Source organism: Ictalurus punctatus, chromosome 3, assembly GCF_001660625.3.
Source record: "Ictalurus punctatus breed USDA103 chromosome 3, Coco_2.0, whole genome shotgun sequence".
Classification (NCBI taxonomy): domain Eukaryota; kingdom Metazoa; phylum Chordata; class Actinopteri; order Siluriformes; family Ictaluridae; genus Ictalurus; species Ictalurus punctatus.
The window spans coordinates 22,209,694-22,235,421 of record NC_030418.2 but is presented as its reverse complement, the minus strand read 5'-3'; the positions used below and the strand labels follow the sequence as shown (position 1 = coordinate 22,235,421).

The window sequence follows — 25,728 nt, the reverse complement described above, 5'->3', positions numbered from 1 at the left end:
TACTTTTCTTTCTGTCTGTCAGCTCTTCAGACCTAGAGAAGAGGGGGTCAGCAGCACCAGGAGGCAGTTCAAGGCAGCACCATGTAAAAAAAACAAAAAACCCTATTCCGTCTTTCCCGTTCTCTGTCAAGAGAATCACACACTTGGCTTTTGTTGCTGTCGATGCAATGCGGTTTTGTTGTGATAAATCCGTGTTAAAAATGTCCTCTTATCGATTGGTGCTCTTGGATGAAAACACTTAAAGATGGTTTCTTCATCAGAGAAAGAGCGAGAGATGGAGGTAGAAAGTGCAGGAGTTCTGACAGGGTGAGGTTGAAGTGGTGCTGCTGCCAAAAGCACGACTAGCAGCGGGTTCTCAGTGACTCAAACCCTCATCATCTTCTTCACCTCCTTCCTTTCGTGTCCTGTCCTCTGCTGCTCTCTTATTCTCCCGCTCGTTTGCTCTCTTGCCCCCCCCCCCCCCCCCCCCTTACGTACTGCTTATTTTCAGAGCTCCGGACGGCAGGAAGCCAGAGAGAGGTCTCTTGGCAATGGGGAGGTGGAGAGGTGTGTGCTCGTGTGTATGTGTATCGGTGTGTGTGTAAGAGTGTAAAAGCTGGGGGAGTGCGGGTCTCTTTTGCAAAGAGCTTCTCCTCTTGAGACAGCAGTGCAAAGAGGCCTCTAGGTTACAGGTTGAACTTTCCCTTTAGCCCCCTCCTCTCTCTCTCTCTCTCTCTCTCTCGCTCTCTCTCTCCATCTCTCCCCACTGTTGCGAGCAACCCTGAGGGAGATCCAGAGTCGGCCTGCTGCCTACGAGCTGTAAACGAAAGCCTGCACAGCTCCAAAGATAGTCAGGGTCAGGAAAAACAAACACCTGTACACAGCCTCTGATGGACAGATGGAGAGCGTTGGAGGTACGAGGAAAACAAGGGAGATATAGGAACAAGGGAAGGGAGCAAGACGGAGTAAAGGTGAAAGAACGGATCTGAACAGCCTTCCATCCCACATACATGTTCACTGAAATAAAAGGAGAAATGCCTGTTTGTCAGATGGAAAGTATTTCTGTGGTTTGTGTGTGTATGTGTGTGTGTGAGAGAGAGAGAGAGAGAGAGAGAGAGGGAGAGAGAGAAAGAGAGAGAGTGTGTGTGGCCAGCACCCTGTGTTTGCTCTAGGGGATGATGGTACACAGTACTGTGAAGGTGATGAGTGATTCCCTCTGGCCGGCAGCTGCTGGGGCAAGCCAGGTCTGCAAGTCCTTGCAGGTCCTCATTCTCTACACAACGCTTCTGCTGCAAAGCTTCTACATGTTTGTGTGACATTGTGCATGTGTGTGTGTGTTCATATCATTTTAATTGACCTCTCCACAGAGCAGCAAATCTATAAGTCCTATTTGAACTATTCAGTGCTCTCACAGGACAAGGAAGGGACAAAAAAACAATCAGAAAAGTTTATAGATACTGTATATGTAAAACCGGCATCAATAGCCCACCCTCCTACTGAGCACTATAAGGAGATATAAAGGCCTACAAGGAAATATATTCAAATTGAAAAAGCTCAAAAAAGGTCCTAATGGAAATATGAATTGCCGAAGCTGAATGTGGAAGGGACAAAAAGGGTGAATATGCTGAGTGAAGTGCAATTATTTGAAAGCAAATGTTATGGAGCCTTGGAACTGGCTTTGGTCTTCTAATTAAAATGGCTGAAAATGTTTTGACAGTGTCTGAAGCCATGCCCCGGGCCCCGGCGCTGCATTGCTCCAATTTTTCCCTCTTAGTGATGCAGCGATACATTTATGCAGAAACGTGCTGCGAATATCTCCCTCTCACCATTTCTCTCTCTTGTCCCCGCGCTACATTTCTCTCCATGAGAGGCTACGAAGAGCAAAGCTCTGAAAGCTCAGAACCACGCTATTAAGCTGCGCTTACAGACTGACATTTCCCACCTTTTGATCATAAAGCATTGCTGTTGGAATTTTTGTTTTACAGAAATAACACTTGTTTTCTGGTTTAACCAGTTAAACGAGTCGTCACAATCAATTATGGCCAGATTTGAATGTTGATGATGGTCGGGATCTTGTATGAAATAGGGGGCAAGAGTTATTGAATAAAAATAACAATTATACGTTTTATTATTCGTTTGCCTTCCCTTTCAAAAATCCTTATGGTTGTCAAGGCCAAGCATTTTAGATGCTCCTGCTTTATTACCTTTTTTCATGCGGTAATAGTTTAAGGTGTGGAGCCTGTGGTTTTGTGCTGAACCCTGTGCTGAGCTCTCTACATGAATAAATGATTCTTGCTCTAATTAATTGAAGCATGTGGAGCAGTGTAGTTGGTGCAGTGATTAATTAGGCTATTTATGAGTAAAAATGTCTCTCTCATCCTCTTTTCTTCTGTATTATTTCATTTTTTCTTTTTAGTTCCTCTCTTCTCCCTCCCCTCCTCTCCTCCTCTCCTCTCCTCTCCTCTCCCCTCCTCTCGACTGGTTTAGAGACAGTGGCTGCCCGTGTCCCCTCTTTATCCACTATGAACATGTGTGTGAGTGCGTGTATGTGTGCATATCTGCTGAATGTGTGTACCAGCAGCAGGACATATCATATGTGTTCGTATATTTTACCAAAACTTTAGTCTAGTGTAGACTAAAGTCGCCACCACAATTGGAATGACAGAGAGAGCAAGAGAGGGCAGAAATCAGATATAGAAACACTATTATACTCTTTGGTGATCCTATGAAAATTTGCCCATTTATTTGTAAACATAAATAGAGTTTAGTCGAATCTGACTCTAATATTAAAGTTATATTTATTATCCAAGTGAAAAAAAAACAAGTTTCCTGTCCTTTTTGGCATGTATACAAGCAGTTCTGTTTCACTTTCTCTCTCCTCAGGTTGGATGCACACATAGACAGTGCTGGAATGGTGCAAATGTAACTAAAGGCATTACGTTAAATTGGTGTCTCGACCAATTTCAGTCTTCCATGAGAACTATCTGTCCCTCAAAATTCACATCACTCATACACACACGCACACACACACACACACACACGCAAACAAAAAACGCACACACACTCTGTCTCTTCACTTCAGTCTCCTTTGCATTACGGAAAGCATTCACATGCACATTTACTCACTTAGGGCACTGCACTTTTTACCAAGCTTGATTTTTACTTCACTTATTACACAAGAAACTCACTGCTGACATTTAAAAAACAACATGTAAAAAGCGCTAAGCAGTGAAAGCATTAGAGCTGATGGTGAGGCAAGAGCTTAAGAGAAATTTTGAACATAGGGTGCTTCACTGTCAGCGGATGTTCTTGAGTCCTATGCGTCTTTTGCAGGTATCAGAGACAGTGGAGAGCTGGATAACATGGAACATAGGGCGTCAAACACAGTCAAATTAACACAGAACACACTTGTATACACACATTCTTCTTGACAAATCAAATTGTTATCTCTTTTATATCAGTGAATTAAATCAATAATTTTACAGCACATTTTAAAATGACATTTATTCTTATTATAAATATAACAGTTCTAGATATTCCACAACTACAGAGTCTATGCCATAGTGTTTCTGCCAGTTACATAAAAAGACCGGTAAAAAGGACAGTAAGCTGACTAAATCCAGGCCTTGATTCTGCTGTAGTAGGAAAGTGATGTACGCACTTTCCCAGGCCTGCACAACTGAAGTGCGTGTATTTGTGCATCTTTCCTCACTTTAATAATGAGAAGGAATGGGAGTCAGGTGTGTCTAAATCTCCTGTGCTCTTAATTGCATTTGTGTTGCAGTAGGCCTGAGCATTCGTGTGTATGTGCAAAATTCAGCTATGGCAAGGATTACACGCATAAGATTAGAAAGAAACGCTGCTTGGACACATATCATCCAATGATTTCAGCCCCCATTTTCTGCCTGGGCCAAGTCGCACCGTTTACAATGCACAGTAATGGGCGATGCTCCCTGAGTCACAAGTTTATCAAAAATAACAGAAATATAGGAATGTAAAGGGGACATTTTTATGAAATGTTCATTATTTTTTCTTCCCTCACACATCTATATCCATTTTTCATCTATTTATCTGTCTTTCCTCTTGTGTCTCTATGGGGTGAATCCTCAGAAGTTGATGCGACGAGACACTAAAAACTATAAAGTGGTCATTTTGTTCACTTGCACTCTGCTAGACAGAGAAGGATAAACTTTTACCATGACTTTTATGTGGCTTCAGGGAACAGCATAGTTAAATGTGATAAGCTCAAAGGTTACTATCTCTCTATCATTCTTTTTGTTTTATAAGTATACCAATAGTAGTCGGATATGAAATCACTCTTCGGTTAATGGTATGAGTGCACTTGCATGTTTGCCAAACTGAATTATGCGACATTGTTTTTAGCACCAGGCGCGCGTAGACTAGAGACTGACAACAAATCCCAGTTGGAAGACTGTTACATTGAAGTACATAACTGTTAAGTAATAACTGTTAATGACTGCAAAATGTAAGTTATATAAATCTTATTAGGTTACTTGCTAACACTATCCTGGTAGCTTGAGGTTGAGCATGATAGCTGGCCAAGTGGACAACTGATGCACTTTATGATTAAATAAAACTGACTCCTTGATGTAAAGTTAAATAAAACTACCAAATAGCAAACTGATTTCAAATTCGTTTTGTTTCAACATTGTTCACTTGATTTCCATAACAATTGCAATAACCATACCCATAGTAATTCCCAACAGTGGCGAGCAAAAAGAGAGAGAGAGAGAGAGAGAGAGAGAGAGAGAGAGAGAGCGTGCGAGCGAGCGAGTGACAGTATGTGATAACTGTGAACTTTCTGGCAGAGAGAGAGAGAAATAGGGAAATGCATAATGTTTGGATTGGAGACCGAGACAGAGAGTGTTTCAGACACTTGCGCTGGTCTTTACAGCACTTCCTTCGTCCAGCTTTGTCTGTGAACAAGTGTTGGTCAAACAAGCCTTTGTTTGTGGTCAGTCACTCGACACACCACAAAGAGTCTGGCCCGGACAAAGAGCTGAGTGTGTGAGAGCAGCGCTGGGTCGGCTGAGTGATACTGCTCCAGAGAATACTGATGCACGTCAGACACACACACATACACATAAACACACGTGCACAATCACACAACTGGGAAAGAAACACACGCTACACTGCTTAAATTATCCATAGACATGCATATGTAAAGACAAACACACACACACACACACACACACACTGCACACACCTAAAAATGGGGCAGTGTGGCAGATCCCTTGAGTTTCACAGATACGAAGGCCACCAACACGCTCTATCATTAGTTTTTAAGGAACATAGTTGTAGAAGAAAATACTGACAGCGGGAACGATGGGAATATGAGTCATTCTCTAAATATAGAAAAAACTCCATGAGAACCATTGATTTGGTCTGCGTTACCCATTTCGTTAATAATTTCATGCAGAATTATTCATTTGATTCATTTGTTTTCAAATGAAAATCTATTTAAATGTTTGCATATGTGTCCAACACCAATATATGCAGAAGCTCTTCAAAGCATGAGCTACTGATAAAATTGTGAAATGATTTTACATGACATTGTCTTTTCTTACCCTGCATTCTCTAATCCTGTTACTGAATTGTTCCATTACCTCAATAACTATTAACGTTGAGTGCTTTTGAATCTTAACACAACCGTCAAGGACGAAACAAAAGGAGTCTCTGTCTGTGAGTGACAGCTGGGTTCGGCTCAGGAAGACTCAGCACTGAAAACAGCACACTAAATACCAACTGTCCAAATGTCTCGGACTCTTATGCATGTGTGTGGGTTTTGAATAGGTGTGTACATGTGTCCGCCGCTTTTGTTGGGTCTGTGTGTGTGTGTGTGTGTGTGTGTGTGTGTGTGTGTGTGTGTAAAGGGGAACGGAGGGGGCTGGTGTGTGAGGTGGGAGGCAGATGAACAATGGCTGAATCTACATGTCATGGATACAGGGCTGCCCAAGCTGTTTTAATCTGGCATCCATCTTAGTCTGCCGCCACTATCGATCCAGACGGCGAAAGCAGCAACGTACCACGCTTTCTTAGTGAGGCCAACTGAAGACACAGCTCCAAATATACACACACGCTCAATTTCAGTGTCACTCACATTCGCAGAAAAATTTATCAGCACACAATGTCTTTTTTTTTCTTTTTTCCCAGAACACATTCGTACACAAATGCACACCTGGCATTTGCTAAAACTAATTACACAAATGCTGTTAGAAATCACCTTGATTTCAAACAAATATTCAGAGAAGTGTGTGTTCTTCTATGGAATGATAATTGAATGTTTTTTATGTATCATGAGGCAGTGTGTCCAAGTAATCAGCATAAAAAAAAGATTTCCGAAGATGAGATGTTCAAAACGTTCAAGTTTTGGGACAATTTTATTTATTTTTCTTTCGTAAATCCTGCTTTTTTGTGCACTGGAGCCTCTGAGAGTGAGGAGTAGGGGTGCGAGAGAGAGGGAGGGTGTCTCACTGCATATTTCCTTCCTCCAAGTCTCTTGTTTCACCATGGGTACCGGTCGGTCTCTGCCAAGCCATCATTGCGCTGTAACACGGCCTACCTTTTTGTCAAGAGCGTTTTAGCATGCCTTTATCTAAATGTCGTTAAATGTGTGTCCGTATGTGTGTGTGTGTCTGTGTGTGTGTGTGTGTGAGATGTAGATGGATTAGTGAGTCCTTTGAGGATGTGGTTTTGCCATGGTTCTGTGCTGTAACATTGCTCTGACATTTCCTCGTGTTAAACCTGGCAGCAGGCAGTGTGGGCTTGCTCGTGTGTGTGTGTGTGTTTGAGAGAGAGAGAGAGAGAGAGAGAGAGGCTGTGTGTGTGTGAGAGAGAGAGATAGAGAGAGAGGCTGTGTATGTGTGTGTGTGTGACAGAGAGAGAGAGAGAGAGGCTGTGTGTTTGTGTGTGTGTGTGTGTGTGTGTGAGAGAGAGAGAGAGAGACAGAGAGAGAGAGAAAGAGAGAGAGAGAGAGCAAGAGAGAGAGATCGAGTGAGAGTGAGGCTGTGTGTGTGTCAGCGCCTGCAGGCCAGTCCAGAGTGTGTCACCAGCTGCCTCAGACTCCCAGCCTGTCCACACTGACCTGCATTCGCTGCAAATTGGAGGGCTTTTTAATTAACTGAGGAATCTGCAAATTAGAGCAAGCCCGCTCTGCGACTTCCCATAAATGCTTAAAAGTGTCAAGCCACAGATTATCATTACGCCGAACAAACTCCTGGAGCCAGCAGCTACTATGAGACAAAAATAGCATGGAGAAGATCTCTCTCTCTCTCTCTCTTTCTCTCTCTCTCTCTCTGTATCTCCCAGTCCTTCTCTCTCTCTCCTTTTCTCACTCTTTTCTGCCATGCATATTGGAGCAGCTGGGAAGCTGTCAGTCACTCCTCAGATTTTTACTGCTCACACATCTCAAAAGCAGAGCTCTCAAATTCTAAAAGGCACAAAGAATGCTCTTTTGAGCAAATAAAATGAGTGAGGAGGTCAACTTCTTTGGCATGCCATTGCCTTTCATTTCTTCCTGTAAAAATAAGGGTGTAATTGCAGATTATTGGAGTACCTGTCCAATGTGGCTTATCTGACTCCTGTCATTAGGACAGATTATGGCAGTTTTGTCAGCAGAGCAGAAGCTGGATGTGAGAATGCCAGGCAGCATCCCAGCATGCCATGGGTTGGTGTCTGCGAGAGTCATGCCAGTCAGCAGTGCCGCTGCCTGCACAAAGCTATCAATTATTGCTGCAATTATTTGTCTAGTTGGATACTCAAAATGTCATGTGAAAAAGATGATTACACATTCTGCCGAGCCTTGCCGTGTGTAATCAAATGAAGCAAGCCCTTGTTAAACATGGCGCTGCAGTAAGCCATCCTTCAGCTGCATCTCAGCCCGTGGACAGAGAAGGTGCAGCTTCCACACTGCAGCATCAAACACACACATAAACACACATAGACATGCGTCTTAATGTCTTTGTGAGGACCTTCTACTGACATAATTATTGACACAGCTTTAAATTAATGTTATACCTACAGCTAAATTTGACCATAACCGTAAACAGAGTAACCAAAAGGAAATCTTTCTCACTCTTTTACTTTCTAAAATTGTGTAAAAGTGCAGTTTTCCACATTTGGCTGGTCCCCACAAGGAAAACTGCACTTTTACACAATTTTAGAATGTGAAAGAGTAAAAAAAATTTTTTAAAAAACAACAACAAATAAACAACAACAACAACAACAAAAAACCCCAAAACTGGCACATATTCCAATCCTTGTAGAGATACTCAGTATCCACCCTACCCTACCCCCACCCATCCGGACGGACACACACACATGCGCACAGCTTGGAATGATTACAATAATTGCGTTATTGATTTGAAATCTTTATGCATATTGATAATTGATATAGCTAACAATATAAGTAATTAAGAAGCAATGGAATAAATGAATCAGGATTGTGTGTGAATAGGAGCAGTCTGTCCCTCAACTGTTAACAAGAAACAGCCATCACAATTTCACTGATGCAAAATTGTGTAAAATAGCCTTTGCATGATAATAGAAAAATGTATACTAGGTTAAACCTTTGCAGGTGGCAGCAATTAACAGTAATTTCTCCAGATTGTAATGATCCATAATTTACCGTCCATTGCTGGCCTTCACATCAACTCCCTGATATAATGTCCTGCACAGACTTGATTTGGCGTGGAGCTTTCAGCTGTTGGTCTTTAGTTCGATTGTCAGGAGGCAGTCGTGGGTGGCAGAACTATTTGAGCTGCACTGTGCTGTTATTTCCCTTTGCTCAATGCCACCCCTGTCTGTGTATCTAGAGTGTCCTTCAAGATTGCGTTGAATTTTCTTGATCAGGTGTAATGCCATCTGGGGCCAAATCAGTTCTGTACCTTGATTATCTTGATTATACTGTATATGTTGAGTTAGAAAATATCTGGAGTTAAATATCTTATAATGCTTCTCAGTTTACCACGGTCATTCATTTTAGTCACATGTTCTTTCTCTGGATGCAGAGTTTTAGTGCTCTGTATGTACGTTCCTCCGCAGAAAAAAGGGGCCAAGATGTGGATGAAACGATGACAGCACAAAAAGAGTACAGGAGTGTCTGGAAGAGGCTGTATGCCACTGTGCCGAGCCTTCCTGAACCGCCCTCATTTGTGTGCATTAACAGGATTATCCCACAAGCCCTCGGTGGCTCCGGCCTGCCTCCCTTCCACACTGCGGGCTCGCCTTGTTACATGCTTTGCTGGCTATTGAAGACTTCAGAGAAACCCCCTCTGAGGAAAACAAAGGAAGAGATGAAAGAGGGTGCGCTGCCTGTTTGGCTCCGTTCTACACTTCTCTCTCTCCATCTACCATTCTTTTGACCGCACTCTCTCATTCTCTCTCCCGGGATGGGGAGAAAACTGTGTATGATAGCAGTTTAAAGACCTCTGGCTTAGGAGGAGAATTCAGTCCATCTCCCATGTCCATTTTTTTCTCTTTGTTGTTGGGCATGTGTTTTCCCTATTATGTGTATAACTTTTTTCTGACTATCTGACCCTGCACTTTTGGAAGCAGGATAGAAGGCAGTGCAGGAAAAACATCCTCAACTGAAAGTGGTACTTTTAGTGGTGCTAATTTGCAGTGTGCAAACTATTACTCATTACCCTTTGATTAAATATCCAATCCTTTGCTATTTGTCAGTAAACCAAGCAGGCCTTTTTGTCTACGGGCATGTAGACTAACTAAACCTCTGCTTGTTTTCATTGGATCTGTAATTGGTGTCTGCACGACTTTATATTTTATTTGGGTAACTATGTAATAATTAATGTGCAAAATCATAAGTTTGTAAGGTAAAAAGGACTGAGAAGTGTCTTTTTATCCAAGAGAGGTGATGATACACGCTGTCCTTTTCTTTGTAGCGTGCTTTTTACCCTCATAATTTGACAGTAGAAGACAAGTTCTTTGTGGATATGTGTTTTTGACTGAGAGAGCTTTAATATTACAAGAGAAAGTAAAAAGCATGGTAGGAAAGAAGACATCAGTAGACCACCATTTTCACTATTTAAAACCAATCAGCAGTCTATGGCATGCATCTGCTTTCAGTTTTAAAACACCCAGTAACTGTCCATTTTTTCATCTAGACTTAAAAAATATGTTGGTTTAGGCTACATTTAAATAACATATTAATTATCAGCCCAAAGTACCACTGAAAGAGAATTATAGTTTTAAATATTCTCTTGTTGTCACAACTGTCTCCCATGTCAGTGTGTGTGTCCTCTGAACAGGCTGTTGTCTATTTTAGTCTTTTATGTATGTAGCTTATTTCAGAATACTATTTTATGTTAGATTGTAGACATATGTCACAGGAGGAAAATATGGAAGTATACTACCTCCCAATGACTTGGAAAGGCACTTACATGGTTCCACTTTAGTTCATGGGCAGTGCTAAGCCATTAATGCTCTGTTATTCTTACTTTCTCTAGTTCCTCCCTAACCTTCAATGGAACTGCTACTGTAGTGTTTATATATTGTGTTTGTGCCTCACTCCTGCTTATTTCTGTACATGAATGAAAGACTGCACTCAGCTGAGAAGGCGGTATTGTTTGCTTTTACAGCCCTGCTGCTGAGCAGCTGTGTGAGTAGAAATGCCTGCGCGCAGTGCAGACGTAGGCAGGCTTGAATTCCCCACTGTGCTCTAAGACCACGATAACCCTTACTAGGGAGTCTTCTGCTGCACTGTCCTCACTTTGTTTGGACTTTCTGATAAGCTGGGCTCTGTTGGGCCTTGGCCTGTGGTGCTGTTTGGGAGCATGTTTTTAATAAGGACCGTGTTTACTGCTATGTAATACTTTCATTAGATGGCGGGGCAGCTGCTGTGGGGAGCATTTGTACTGGCGGCCGTGCTGGGGCCTGAGGTCTGGACTAGAGAGGAGGGAGACTTCATGAATGATTAAGTGCAAATCGGCAGTGCCTCTTTCTGCCCAGAGAAAGCCAGGGGGATGATGAGGGAGTGGGAGTATGCAGAAAGGAGCTCCAATTATGTTCAGCTTCGTAACATTTCACTTTTGAACTTTCTAAAACCTGTGGCCCTTTAATCATTTTAATGGACTACAGAAAGAATTTGCCCTCTGGTCTAACAGGATTTTTTGTTTATATTTATTTAGATTTTTTTTAGGTTGTATTTCAGTGTGCAGAAGTAATTTCAACAAATTTAGCTATAATTCCCATCTTCAGTGTCTCACAGGGTGGACTAATTGCAATCTCTGTCTCTGTGTCTTAAAGGTAAAGATGAGCCTAGCAGCTACACCTGTACAACCTGCAAGCAACCATTCAACAGCGCCTGGTTCCTGCTGCAGCATGCCCAGAACACTCATGGCTTCCGCATCTACCTGGAGAGTGAACGTGGGAGTCCCCTCACACCTCGAGTTGGTGCCCCTTCTGGGATGGGTGCTGATCATGCCTCCCAACCTCCCTTACATGGCATTCACCTGCCTGAAGGCAGCCCCTTCAACTTGCTCCGGATTCCCAACTCTGGACGTGATGGTCCCCCTCTCCGGGAGGGGCGTTTTCCACCTACCCCTCCACTCTTTAGCCCACCACCCCGCCATCACCTGGACCCCCATCGCATGGAGCACCTGAGCCCAGAGGAGTTGGCCCTAGCCACCCACCACCCGAGTGCCTTTGACAGGGTGCTGCGCCTCAACCCCATGCCCCTGGATCCCCCTGCTATGGACTTTTCTCGCAGGCTCAGAGAGCTGGCTGGCAACACCTCAGGGTCAACTCCCCCCCACTCACCCAACCGGCCCAGCCCCATGCAAAGGCTTCTGCAACCATTCCAATCAGGATCCAAGCCACCGTTCCTGTCCACCCCTCCACTTCCATCCATGCAGTCCCCCTCTGGCTCCCAATCTACTCCAACACCACTGCCCCAGCAGCCAAACACACCCATGAAGACCAAGGCATGTGAATTCTGTGGGAAAACCTTCAAGTTCCAGAGTAATCTTATCGTGCATCGGCGCAGCCACACAGGCGAGAAACCCTATAAGTGCCACCTCTGTGATCATGCTTGCACCCAGGCCAGCAAACTGAAACGGCACATGAAGACACACATGCAGAAAACCTCACCCACAACAGTCAAATCTGATGATGGCCTCTCCACAGCAAGCTCCCCTGAACCTGGGACTAGTGAACTAGTGGGGAGTGCCAGTAATGCCCTCAAGTCTGTGGTAGCCAAGTTCAAAAGTGAGAATGACCGCTTGATTCCAGAGAATGGAGAGGAAGAAGAGGAAGAGGAAGAAGAAGAAGAGGAGGAGGAAGAGGAAGAGGAGGAGGAAGAAGGAGAGGAAGAAGAGGAGCTAGAACGAGAAGGGACTCGTAACAACTTTCATTTCGGCTTGAACCTGGAAGCCACAAGACACCATGAAAACAATGGTGGACGCCTAGGTTTGGCTGAGGATGGAATTCCACGCTCTTTACCTGAAGTGATGCAGGGCATGGGCCTGGCAGCCAGCATGCAACACTACAGTGAGGCCTTCCACCAACATAAACGAGGAGTGCTCAACTCTGACAGCAATGCTCACAGAGACATCTGTGATGAGGACTCAGCAATGGAGTCAGACCGTGTGCAAGAAGGTTCAACTATCAATGGCAGGGGCTCATCTCCCAATGAGTCGGCCTCTGTGGGCCTGTCCAAGAAGCTCCTGTTGGGCAGCCCCAGTTCCCTCAGTCCTCTTTCAAAACGCATCAAGCTGGAGAAGGACTTTGACCTTCCCACGCCAACCATCCCCAACACTGAGAATGTTTATTCCCAGTGGTTGGCTGGCTATGCTGCTTCACGGCAGCTCAAGGACCCCTTTTTAAATTTTGGGGATTCCAGACAATCGCCTTTTGCCTCATCTTCAGAGCACTCCTCAGAGAATGGCAGTCTGCGCTTCTCTACACCCCCAGGAGAACTTGACGGCGGTGTCTCTGGCCGCAGTGGTACAGGTAGTGGGGGAAGCACGCCGCACCTCGGTCCCGGTCGGCCTAGCTCAAAAGATGGCAGACGTAGTGATACTTGTGAATTCTGTGGCAAAGTGTTTAAAAACTGCAGCAACCTGACAGTGCATCGGCGTAGTCACACAGGTGAGCGACCCTACAAGTGTGAACTCTGCAACTATGCCTGTGCCCAAAGCAGCAAGCTTACACGGCACATGAAAACACATGGGCAGGTGGGAAAGGACGTTTACAAATGTGAAATTTGTCAGATGCCTTTCAGTGTGTACAGCACCCTGGAGAAACACATGAAAAAATGGCACAGTGATCGCGCCTTGAACAACGAAATTAAAACTGAATAGTGATGGTGAGCGGAGGCACACTTGCAGCAAACCTCCTCAAATCCCACCCTTGTAGATTTTCCCTGTTTGGCTAGTCCAGTGGAAGCTAAGACAACGTGCTTGGCACCACCAGCACACCCTTCTTCATTTACCGTTGAATGCATGTTCTGTATCGGGGCAATACTATTGCATTGACGCAAACTTCGAGCCTTTCTCTTGTGCAATAATTTACATGTTGTGTATTTTTTCTTTTACTTTCCCTTTTTTGATAATTAGACAGCATGCATGATATGTTTTGGCTATTTAAAAAAAAAAAAAAGAATTGTCCCTGGCTGGTTAGTTGTTGAGTAAATGTGTTGCTGTTTTCTTGTTCTGTTTTTTATTCAAAAAATGAGAAGAGAAAAAAGCAACCATGCTGCATACATTCTGTAAAACATATCATGTACAGTTTTGTGTTGTAACATGGAGGACAACCGTTTATTGCTTAACCCTCTTCGGAGGAGCTGGGAATCGCACTTAAACAAATCTTTCTAAAAGATATTCTGTCCACATAGGGTTAAAATATTAATTGGCCCCTATTATGGAACATAAAGTATTGACAGCCTTTGAATTTCTTTAAAAACAAAAACAAAAACAAGGAGTCATCAAAATTTGAATTTGTACTATCATTTGGTAAAACAAACAAAAAGAGTGCCTTGGATCTTGAAACTGCATTGGTTCTTCTTACCTGCTCTAAGCTTGGAATCTCAGCCAGATATTGGAAATGGATTTATTTGATTCACTTGTGGTTCTTGCATCAAGTACCTGACTTTGACACTGTCTACATGGAAATGATGATAATCAAAAAGCTAAAAGCTAATTTGTAGTTAATCATCATTAGCTACCTATAACACATGCACTCGTCAATTATGGTATTTTTTATTGTGCATGGTATGTCCAGTATTGTGTTGGATTGAACCATGTTTACTCTCCAGTTAAGGGTACTGTCCTCGGTGGTACAGGTTTTTAATCCACAGTCATAAGCTTTCTCATAGTTTGTGAAGGTTCTGTTCTCTGTAGCAAGCAGTCTAATGCGTGTATCGGGTTGTATGAACATCCACTGCATAGGTACACTTTGCAGCCTATAATATGTCATGCAGTGTTTTTGAACATAATTTTGAAGAATATTTTCATCGGTCAGTGATGATTAATTATGAATTGCTAACAGGTAAGAATCATGGTCCCCAAACAAATTTCTCTAGCACTGACTGGAGTACTTATGCCTGTGTTCATTAAATTATAAAGAGGGGAGAGGGAATGATCAGGACACATAACTTTTTTTGTGAAATATATGTTTGGGAGGACTGTTTTTTTTGTTGCTAAGTTAAACATCTACCCACTTTTGACAACCATGTTTTCAGTCTTTAGAAAGCACTTGACACTCGGCCCCTTCAGTCTGTGTCTGACGCTCTGATTGGTGGGATAGTGGTTGAGTATAATTTATGACTGCTTGCATAGACAGTAAAGTGCACTGTTAAAGTTTCCCAGTTTACAGGTATTAACATGAGGGAAAACTTCTTTTAAGTTTAAAAAAATGTGTCATTGTTGAACATTATGAAGCCAACTCTTTACCCAGTCCAGCACCCACTTATTGAAAGTCCAACTCCAATAAAATGTACATGCTTCGGGGCATAGACCTTCTGTCAAACAATGGACTATGAAAACTTGCTGCTTTCACTGCAAGAAGATTTTTTTTGTACAAAAACTTTTTTTTAAAAATATGAATATAAAGCATTTTTAAATAATTAGCAAATCATTTTTTAGGGAACCTGTATTTAAGTTTGATGTTGTTTCTCTTTCCTCTTTGTCTTGGTGGTGTTCAAGAATTGATCACAATATATATAGAATGGGAAAAAAAATCTGTGATTTTCTGTTTCTTTCTTTTTCTTTTTTTTTTTCTCCACCGTGGCTCTTCATAGCTCTTCAGGTCAAACATAACTTGCATTGGGGAAAGGTTTAAGATTATATATAAATATATAATAGAGAACTTAAATATAGGAAAATGCACACTCATGGTCAATTCCTATGCTAAAACACATTTATGACCTACTTTCTTCTGTATTTCTAGAATGGTATTTGAATTAAATGTTCACCTAGTGTAGGCACTATAGTATTTATATTGAGGCTTGTATTTTTAACTGTTGCTTGTTCTCTCAAAAGGTATTATTGTACCTTTTTTGGTAGTGGAAAAAACAACATGCTGCCACGGTATATTTTTTTAATTTGGCAGGATAATATAGTACGAATTATTTGTATGTTTAAAAATTACATTAAAAAATCAATAAAAAAACCTAAAAGTATGTGGCATTGTATAAAGGAGGCCATCTAATGGTTTCCCTGAGGAGTCTTTTGAGAAGGTCCACACTAGCTAAAACAGGTGGTTGTACATATCTTTTTTCGGTTCTTTTTTTAGACTCTCCTCTTCTGCTGCCATTCTGTATGCAGTAATGCAAGCTGATGTTGGGTTCTTCTGTAGTGTGCTTCTCTGTCTTCTCACCTGAATACATTCCAGTATCATAAAGAGAACAAATGTCATATGCAGTAAATTATCCGTACAGAAATGAACATCATTTAAATAAATGAATTAAAAATAATCAATGTTTTGCAGGTTTTGTTTCATTGCCAAATACTATGGTGCTTTATATTTAGATTGGGATGACTTTCGTATGCAAAGCATATTTAAAAATGAAATGGAACTAATGGAAAAGCCCGCTTGAGTTCATACTTTTTTGTAAATGGCAATGCGAAATATTTTGTTATCAGCCTTTTCTATTCCTGTTCTGAAAGCTGTTGTTGTAACTTGAACTTGAACTTTATCTTTTACAATGGGAGTCACTATTTATTATTACTTAAATGCTCTGTTCAAAACAGAGACATGGAATGGATCTTTTTTTGTTTTCTTTTTAAATTTTTGTTATTATTGTTTTCCTTTAAAAATGACCAAAGGTCATTTACAACTTTTGCTTTTTTTTTGTTATATTTGTTTCTGGTCTATGTTGAGTTTTATTGGAGAAACCACTGTCTGTGTTTTCTGGCAGTTGTCTGCATTATCCTGTTCACACACCCATTTTGTCCCTTTATTGAAACCAATTAATAAAAAACAAAAAATCAAAGTATTACATTGTGGTACGATTTTATTGGACTAAAACAACAACAACAAAAAAAACAAACAAACAAAAACAACAAAAAAATATAATTGTATATATTAATGTGACACAGAGAGAGAGAGAGAGAGAGAGAGAGAGAGAGAGAGAGAGAGAGAGAGAGAGCGCACAGTGATAGAACAGGTAGTAAGAGTAAACCTTATTCAGGTTTGCTTTATACTTACGGTGGGTCGTATCACACTTTCTTCACTCTCAGATAAAAAGATCAGTTTAGTCAGACTTTTCTTGCTGTCTCTCTCAGTCCAGATACACACATGTTGCATCGTTTTAAAATTACATAGAGAGTCCATTGTGCTCTGAATAAAAACATTTGTTGATTTGAGATAAAGGTAATGAAAGTATGTCTAATATAATATTCACTATTAAAAATGGACATTTGTTGAATGAAATGTTGGTACCAAGCCTCTCCAGTGCTTCAAATTGTTTGTTTTTCCTCAAAATCCATGCTCATTCAAATCAGACATTCATTCAAAACATGAAAGTATTTGAATTCTACTCCATACACAAGTACAGTTCATTTGTATCTAGGTTCTACTGTGTTTTGTTGTGTAGGTGAGACTTGAAGCTCATCCCTTGCCAAGCAGCACCATTTTATTTCTCCATCTAGCAGCTCTATCCATTTTTACCTTGTTCAATCTATATACCTCTCTACACAGATATGGAAGAAACAAATCAGTAGTATTTTCCTCTATTTGAAATAATTTAGCAGGCTTAGAAACTCTTGAGTCACCAGGCTCTCATCATGTTTACTGGGATTCAATATTGTGTTTATGTGAGGAGCTGAACACATTTGTCACAGTTAAAAAATAACCCCATATCCCCAGAAAATGGGCTTAGTTTTTTCTTATTTCAGTGTTTTATTGTATAGAATTCTCCAGTCACTTGGAAAAAAAATTAATGCTGTGGGTTGAGGATTCTTTTCTGTGTGTCTGTGTAGAACTGGCCTAGAAGTGTAGTTATAGGTAAAATAAAAATCAGAAGTCATCCAGGATAACCCTCTTTATGGTCTGCAGAATGCTCTTTCTAATGGATTTGTCCCATACAGGATAAGACTGCTGACAAGAAATTTACATTTTATTGTTTATTGTTGCGTTTTATTATGTAGTGTTTGTGGTACAGACTACACATTAATGCTCTATTACAAGGGCCTGAAATGGTCATGCTTCATTTCCACTATGGCAGTCATTTCTGGCTTTGTTCAATTCATTCTGCGGTGTAGGAAGGTGCATAGGGCAAGAGCACAAAGTAAATGCATCTTAATGGACACTGACCGCTGAGTTAAAGTTAAAATGCACTTGTACTCTGCTGGACATTTACAGTACAGTGAGTGAACTAGCTATTAACCATGCATTACCAATGATTGCACTCTTTTATAAGAGTTCACTCTCACATGAAACTTTGACTCGTACTTTCCAGGTTAGTAGGATTAAAGCCAGGAGTGTCCAAACTTTTCTTATTGGGGGCCAGATGAAGCAAATAATTACACCAAAGAAATAAATAACAGTCTTGATTGCCACCATCACGTTGCTTATTAATTTAAGCAAATAGCTTACTAAGCGAGGAGTCTTAAGCACTTGTTGTCCGCTGTGTGCTTGATTAGTGTTGTGTAAATAAATATTTCACAGATTTCACTCATTAGATACATTTTAGTACAGCAAGCTAATCTTCAAACCCAGTGAAAAAAAATTTATTCAGCAAGCTTCAGTCTTCAGAATTCACATTCTATTTTATTTTTTTGTCTTAGTTTTGTCCTGTCACATCCTGCCAAACAGCTTGGTAACATTAAAGGTATATTATAGACTGTTCAAACAAATATAATCACAGCTTTGAGTATTTCCTCCAAATCCACAGCACCAAAACTCTGTTTAGGGCAGTACACCTAAATGCTAGGTGCTTCCTGAATTGACAAGCAAATAGAGACACCTCCATGATTGGTTGAATGTTGGAGATCCACAACTTTTTTTTTTTTTTTTTACCAGTTTACATAAATTGGGGTGTCAGAGAGCAGAGTTTGTCAATATTTTTAGTAATAACTACTGAAATGCAAGGAAAAATCTGCAAAATATTGCTGATGTTTTTTTTTTTTTTTTTTTTTTTTTTTTTAAATACTGTCCTCACCTTTAATATGGGTTAACATTTGGACCAGGGGAAAGACTTGTAACTTTTGTAACAATATACTAACTGAAATTTTATTTTGAAAATAATTTTTCTGGCATTTCAAAAACGTTGCACATGGTCTGTAGATTAGACACCATTTGGTCAAGTGTCATTTTGGCCTTCTTGCCCCAATAAGCATTTGAGATAACATCTTGTTATTCCCACCTACTTTGCTCCACTACCTGTAACTTTTTTTCTTGTGAATTGTCAGCAGTCTCAGGAAGCATATAGGGATGGACACCTGTTTTGTGAATGGGGGTCGATGAGTGCCTGCAACTTTGGCTCCTACTCCGATCTCATTAAAGGAGGAATCATTCACTTCACTGTTCTGTTTCCCCCTCAAGTGCAGGACAATAGATAGATAGTTAGGAGCAGCCATGTGTGTGCCATGATTAGATTTGTGTGGGATAATTAATCACAAATGGTGCAAAGGAGGGGAAATGCACAAGGCAGCAGCATAGTTTGAATATGAGTGCTTTAATAAGCTAAGTGATTGATCCCAGGTGAACACTTTGTTGTGGAGATTGCAGTGCCCTTTAGGTTTGAATAAACAGTCTGAAACGTGTGCGTGTGTGTGCGTGCACACACACACACACACACACACACACACACACACACACACACACACACACACACACACACACACACACTTGCATAAAGAATTATTCTGAAAATAGGGAACTGATTTCTGCATAACTTACACACACTTTCTCTCTCGCAACACTTGGACACACTTCTTGCAGGGTAAACTTGGGTTATCAGGTATCCAAGGTGGAAGTTCATTATCTTATCAGAGTTTTATAGTATTGCATGGTCATTTCTGTTGGCCTCTGTGATAAACTCACACCACTCCTCCTTTCACTCTGTCTTTCACAGGATTTGGTGTGACAGAATAATAAGTGGTCTTGCTTTAGTCCAGGCTGTTAACAGAGGTGAAGAGTCTAAAGTCTATAGATAGACAAGGACAAGGCTGGAATGTAAGGTGTGGACAACTGAGATAAAGTTCAGACTATAGAGATTGTAGGGCGAGGGGAGGGTGCGTATGTGTGTGTGTTTGCTGAAGATTGGGGGAGGGATACTGCCCTAGTTTAGAGTTTAAAGGTCAGCGAGTCAGGACTGTTGCCTGAGAAGACAGAGCTCTCACTTCTTTGCTCTGTCCTCCAAACTTTAACTAGCCACTGGTGGAAAAACCTAATTCTAGCACTGATGGTGTGTGTGTAGGTCTGATTTGGCTATAGCGGTGTTCGGTACTGGGAGTTTTAAGGAAAGTATTATCTGTTTACTCCTACCACAATAGATTGTGCTGTGGTTGTGATAGTTTAGAATTTCTCAAACAGGCATCATTACACACTCTCTCACACTCTCTACTAAGCCTGTCTGTGGCCACTGCTAACATGTGTCGCTCGTGCTCAGCTGAGGAAAGGACATGGGGCAACCTGGGTTAATTGCTGCTGCGGAGCCGAACCAGCAGGGTCACCTTCGCTATGGAAAAGTGGAGAAAAAACAGGTAATCATAGAGGACAGCTAAAGTTGAGCCACAGAGGTTTTTCAGCCCAGTTGATAATGGCTGCAGGGGGGAGAGGGAGAGGAGCAGCATGACCACGTCTCAGCTAGGGAATGCAGGCTGCATGTTATGTCTGATACACACACTGTTTTGTGTTAAGGTGACCCCATGCACTTTGTCTGCAGCCTCAGACTGTTTTGGCACTTGCTCTCCGGTGTATGCACACACACACACACACACACACACACACACACACACACACACACACACACACACACACAAACAAGCACAAATGAAAGAATACACTAAAAATGCGCCGCGAGCATTTTTCCTGTCCTGTAACAAATTCCAAAAGGGCATTGCATCTTTATTTTATAACTTCAAGGTCTTTTCCCTCTCTCTGTCCTTTTCTCCTCCACCCTCAGTCAGTCCCTCTTCTTCCTTTCACTCAACACCCTCTCTCTCTCTCTCTCTCTCTCTAAGGCTGTAGGCAGTCGGGGTGAGAGGTCAGTGGTGGCAGGGTTGCAGATTAAGTTTCACATGACTGAACACCTTTTCTGGTGCGGCCCTCTAGAAAGGAAGTGTCTGATGGAACTTGCATGTCTGAGTCTGGGGGAAGGATTATGGAGCTCCTCCCGCCAAATATCCCCTGCATCCCATCAAAAAACCCCATCCCACACAGACAGCCCCCACCTAGCATGTTTGCTCATACAAGGGGCATGTTTTGAACTCGGCACACTACATGATCAAGTTGAACCCCAGTCTCTTTTACCCTTTCATGCATTACAATAAGTCTGGAACAACATGAGCTTTTGAAAGGAGGAGAGGCCCCACTAAAGTTTCTGTTTATTGAGCTAGGTTGGACCTTGTCATTGAGCAACTTCTGAACTTCTGTAAAATGAAATTCTGCAGATGCAAAAAGTCACATTTTGTCTTTAACCCATATAACGCATATAACACAATTAACCTGTTGTGTCGCATGATGTCACCAGTGACCCCTTTCAATGTTTACTGTCATTTACAGCATAAATTAACCAATGTATACTTATTAAACATTGACAAAAAATCTAAACATATAAAACTAAAACTGTTTTAGCAGTTATATCTATTTGTGTCTGCAATTTATAAATTTGAGTAAGGAGTACAAATTAAAACTTACTAGACAGAATGAGAGCTCAAACGGACTCATATGGTCACAAACATATCCTCATAAATTCAACACAAAGTTCAGTAGTTCAAGAGTCCTTTGGACTACCTGCATAATAGTGGTCTGTCTTCTTTAAAAACAGACCACTATTATGCAGGTAGGCCAAAGGACTGTTGAACTACAGCCATTTAAGTTTGGGTATGTTGTTTTCTGGTCTGTGCTCCAAACTTAGGGTACAGATTAACAGAATTAAGTATTTATACCATCTCTGGATGAAGTTCCACACACCATATTCCCTTGGTGCTTTAATCATAATTATGTTAACTTTGTCTCTCATGTTTACACAACAAAAAAATGTCATCTTAGGAAGTGAAAATATCTTGAATATAGTCAAATTTATATAGTATTTCCTGTATTAAGAATACAATAAACCAAATCTAAGATTATTAAACCTATGTCTAGACATTTAATATTATTATTATTATTATTATTATTATTATTATTATTATTATTATTATTATTATTATTTTACTATTTTCAAGCTTTACATTTTCTTATTCCACTGTCTAATAATTTTACTTCTTTTTATAAATAGATGCTAAAAAATTAGCAAAATTGTCTGCCAATACAACAAGACTATTTCAAGACTGAAGTAGGCTTAGTAGGTTTCAAGCTAGTTTCACGCTATAAATAGGCTTAGTTAGCTTATATTTTAATACTAGATAAATTTGACTATATTCCCCTTGCTAAGATATCCTTTTATTGCAGCATCCTGTTTATGCAATCTCATTACTAGTAACCAAAACCCCTGGTACTTAAAGTTTATTACCTGGTAATAAAGTATTTGGTGAATAAGAATTGTAATTGTGATTCTTATTCAAATGTGGAACGCAGGTAATGTAATGTATTGCTGGTGTTCTCTGCATTATAGTCCATATTTAGATTTAATTTAAAATAGAGTTGCATGTAGAGGTTAGTAGTTACATAGCACTTAAATTAAAAAAAAAGTAATACAGTATATGTAATGTTTAATAACACAATAATCTTTTTTTCTTTCAGTGATTTAAATACCAATTGGTTGAATAAAGTTGCTAAAAGTAAAGTTTACTAAAGTGAGTAAAGTAAAGTGAGTATAGTAAAATGGCCCTTTAACAGAAAAATATGCTGATTATACATGTTGCATAAAATTGAGTTATCATGTCGAAATTAATTTTACAACAATATTCCTTCTTTCTTCTCCATTTTCAGTCTCTGCCGTTGCTGTGGATTGGGGTCTCATCAGTTACATTTTCCTCAGTGTTGTCTGTGGTGTGTGTGTGTGTGTGTGTGTGTGTGTGTGTGTGTGTGTGTGTGTGTGTGTGTGTGTGTGTGTGTGCACATGGGTCTAAGAGGAGTGACATAGCCAAGGTCAGGCAAGCACTGGCCAGCCAGAGATCACTGTCTTACAGGTGAGGGATATCCATCATACTGTGCAGCGCTTCCCCTAGATTTTACCAACCAACTACACACACTCGTACACACACACACACACACACACACACACACACACTGTAATATGTGTGTATGTATATATATATGTGTACATATACACACACAAAGAACTCAGACCTGACTGGCTTTATGTGCATGTGTGGTTTTTGTCATGTGTGACATATATGGAATATGCCTTTAGTGTTTTTTTCTGCTCAAAGCTATCTTTGCATTATGTCAATCTTTGGTCTTGTTCAAGGTGGTGTGCATATATATATACAGTATGTGTGTGTGTGTGCGTGTGTGTGTGTGTGTGTGGACTCCTTGACCTCTCTACTCCTGCTCTGGTGAGCTGTGTTTGGAGTCAGTGATTGTATCTTTTGGTGCTCCCAGCCTTGCGAGGAATGCTGGGGGTGGGCACAGGTGTCCATTACTTATCATGCTAAATGGCTCAGGTCAGTGTGGTCAACATTCCGGAACCCTGGAGGACCAGAGGGGAGAGGGAGGAGCCTCATGCCAAATTCCCCAAACCTGGCTACATCTGCTCAGCATAGCCCTTATTTCTTTGCTGTGTTAGTTATCAAGACTATTAAAGTTGGAGTGAGGGTTCATCATCATCAGCTGCTGCTCCTTCTAACCCAACAAGTGAAGCTAACACTGTGTTACTCACTTTTCTTGCACTGCAGCATGTTCTTCATATCCCAGACTGGTGTTCTTCCTTTTAAAAAGCTTGTTAAACTCAGGTAAGCCTTTGGGCTTGCAGCTTGGGTAATTTTTAACCTTTCTATGGTGTGCCTTTTATGAGTCCTACACATCCTAATTATTTCTGTACTAAATCTCCCTCTTTTGCGCTCTCATCCATGTCTCTCTCTTTCTGAGTGTGTATCGCTGGCATTAGGCTTAAAAGAAATCAGCCCTGACTCAAGGCTGTAAGAGTTTTTCCAGGAAAAAAAGGGAGAATAAATAGAATAGGAGACGAGGAAGAAAAGAATAAGGAGAGAGTATAAGTGCAATGCAGGAAACTAGTGGGTAATGCTATATTCTAATATAGTTTTTGCACATTAAGCTTTTGTAAGTCTTTGTAATGCTCAAAATGCATAATAAGCAAATGCTAAAGCTGCGTGTACTCAGCATGCAGGCACTACTGAACATGAGGTGTTGTTTGAGAGCTAGAGAAACACACCTAAAGGTGATTGTGTTGTGTTACCTCTGGTTGTCTCCCCCCAGGCATACTTTGTACCTGACGCTGGCTCTGAGCCATTTGGCCCCTTCTCTGCTTATCTCTCTCACGCTTTTTCCCAGAATCTCTGGTTCGCTCCACACCCTCCACCTCTGGCACTGGTCACATGCTTGACCTGTTCGACTGGCCTGGACCACACCCTGCCTCCTCAAATACCTGCTTTACTGCTCTTCTACACTGGAAATTAAATGGTGGAAGACACATACCCACATATGCATGTACACACATGCACATATCCCATGCACAACCACTCTTTGTCTGTTTTTTCCCCCTCTCTCACACACATGCACCCACAAAGAATCACACATACTCACACAATAGCCTCTCAAAGAATCAATTTTAGGGAGAGAAACAATCCAGCTCAGTGTGGTTTATTTGCTTTGCCTCCTGTGTGAAAAGTGAGCAGATGATTGGCTCTCATGTCATTAGAACACATCGCTGTTCCTTTTAAACCGTCATCCTCTAGATTAAAAACATTGCAAGCCCTTTTATGTCACTGAACTTGCACACTGGAAACAATTACCTAAAAATAACAAAATTATCATAACCCCAGTCTGCCAAAGCAAAGGCCAAATAAATAGGGAGAAAGTGTGTTTTCATTCTCTAATACTGTAGAGCTGTCCAAATTGCCTGAATCTGCATCTCATCCAGTCAGTCAATAAACAGCATAGTTGCTGTAAAAAAAAAAAAAATCCTTCCATTTTTCTCCATGCCTAACACAACTCTCTCTTCATTCCATTTCCTCCTGCAACTAAGGCCCAATAATCTCCTGTAAAAATGAATGTTTAACAAGGACTCTAAAAGAATAGTCTTGATTACATTTATTTGTGTTTCTTTTCTCCATTTCAATCACTCTTATAGGGTTTAACCCACTGAGGAAAAAGAGTGAGGTGGTAGAGCCAGTAGTTGCCTGCTGTTGGTACTACTCAGCCCTTGTCAAAGCCTGTCAGTGCTGATTGAGCATGTTGAATGGGCATTGGAGGCTTGCAAGAAAGACTTCTCTGATTGGCTGAGGAGTCTAAGGGCCTGTTTACACTAGTGCGTTTTCGTTTTAAAACCCTGTTTTAAAACAAAAACGATCCTTGTCCACACTGGTGTTACTGCTGTGGTTCAGAAACGATCTCCGTCCACACTACACAACCAAATGTGCATGTCACATGACCGTTCATGCACACTGGGCATGCACATATAAGTGTAAACAGGAAGTTGGTTGCTAGTCACCGGCAGGTACAACAAACCGGCGTTCTATGTAGGGCTTATGCCACTTGAAATGAGATTTGTTACCGATTGCTCTAATCATAGCTTGCCTCTTGCGCATGTAGACAGCTGCAGTATTATAAAATGCAGAATTTAACTGCACAATGGCTGCTAAGAATGACAACAAAGCCAGCCAAGCTTGTGGTTCAGTCTCCGTGTTATTGTTTTTATGGTCAAGGTAGTGTAATGGCCATATGGTAGGGGCTTGAGGAATCAGGGAAGGATACGCAATGATCCAGAAGAACCCAATCAGGGGGTGATTGTGGGCGAAGCCACGCCTTAGTTTTCAAAAGTCTTCATTTTGGTCTGTTTACACTGAAACGTGAGCCCAGAGTTTTCAAACCAAAACCAAAAGTTTCAGTTTTCAAGGGTCGAAAATGCGAGAGTAGTGAAGATGACAGGTGTAACCATAGCTAAAGATATGCGTTTTAAAACGAAAAATGCACTAATGTAAA

General features: G+C 41.1%; 1 protein-coding gene across 1 annotated transcript in view; it reads left to right on the top strand.

Moving 5' to 3' along the window:
- The window catches only part of bcl11aa (BCL11 transcription factor A a), a 47,962-nt gene extending 31,512 nt beyond the window's left edge, over window positions 1-16,450 (top strand). The window contains exon 3 of the mRNA XM_017464522.3: window positions 11,263-16,450. Coding sequence (XP_017320011.1) covers window positions 11,263-13,316 — 2,054 coding nt within the window. The 3' untranslated portion in view covers window positions 13,317-16,450. The remainder of the gene's footprint in view (window positions 1-11,262) is intronic.
- Window positions 16,451-25,728: the final 9,278 nt, after the last annotated feature.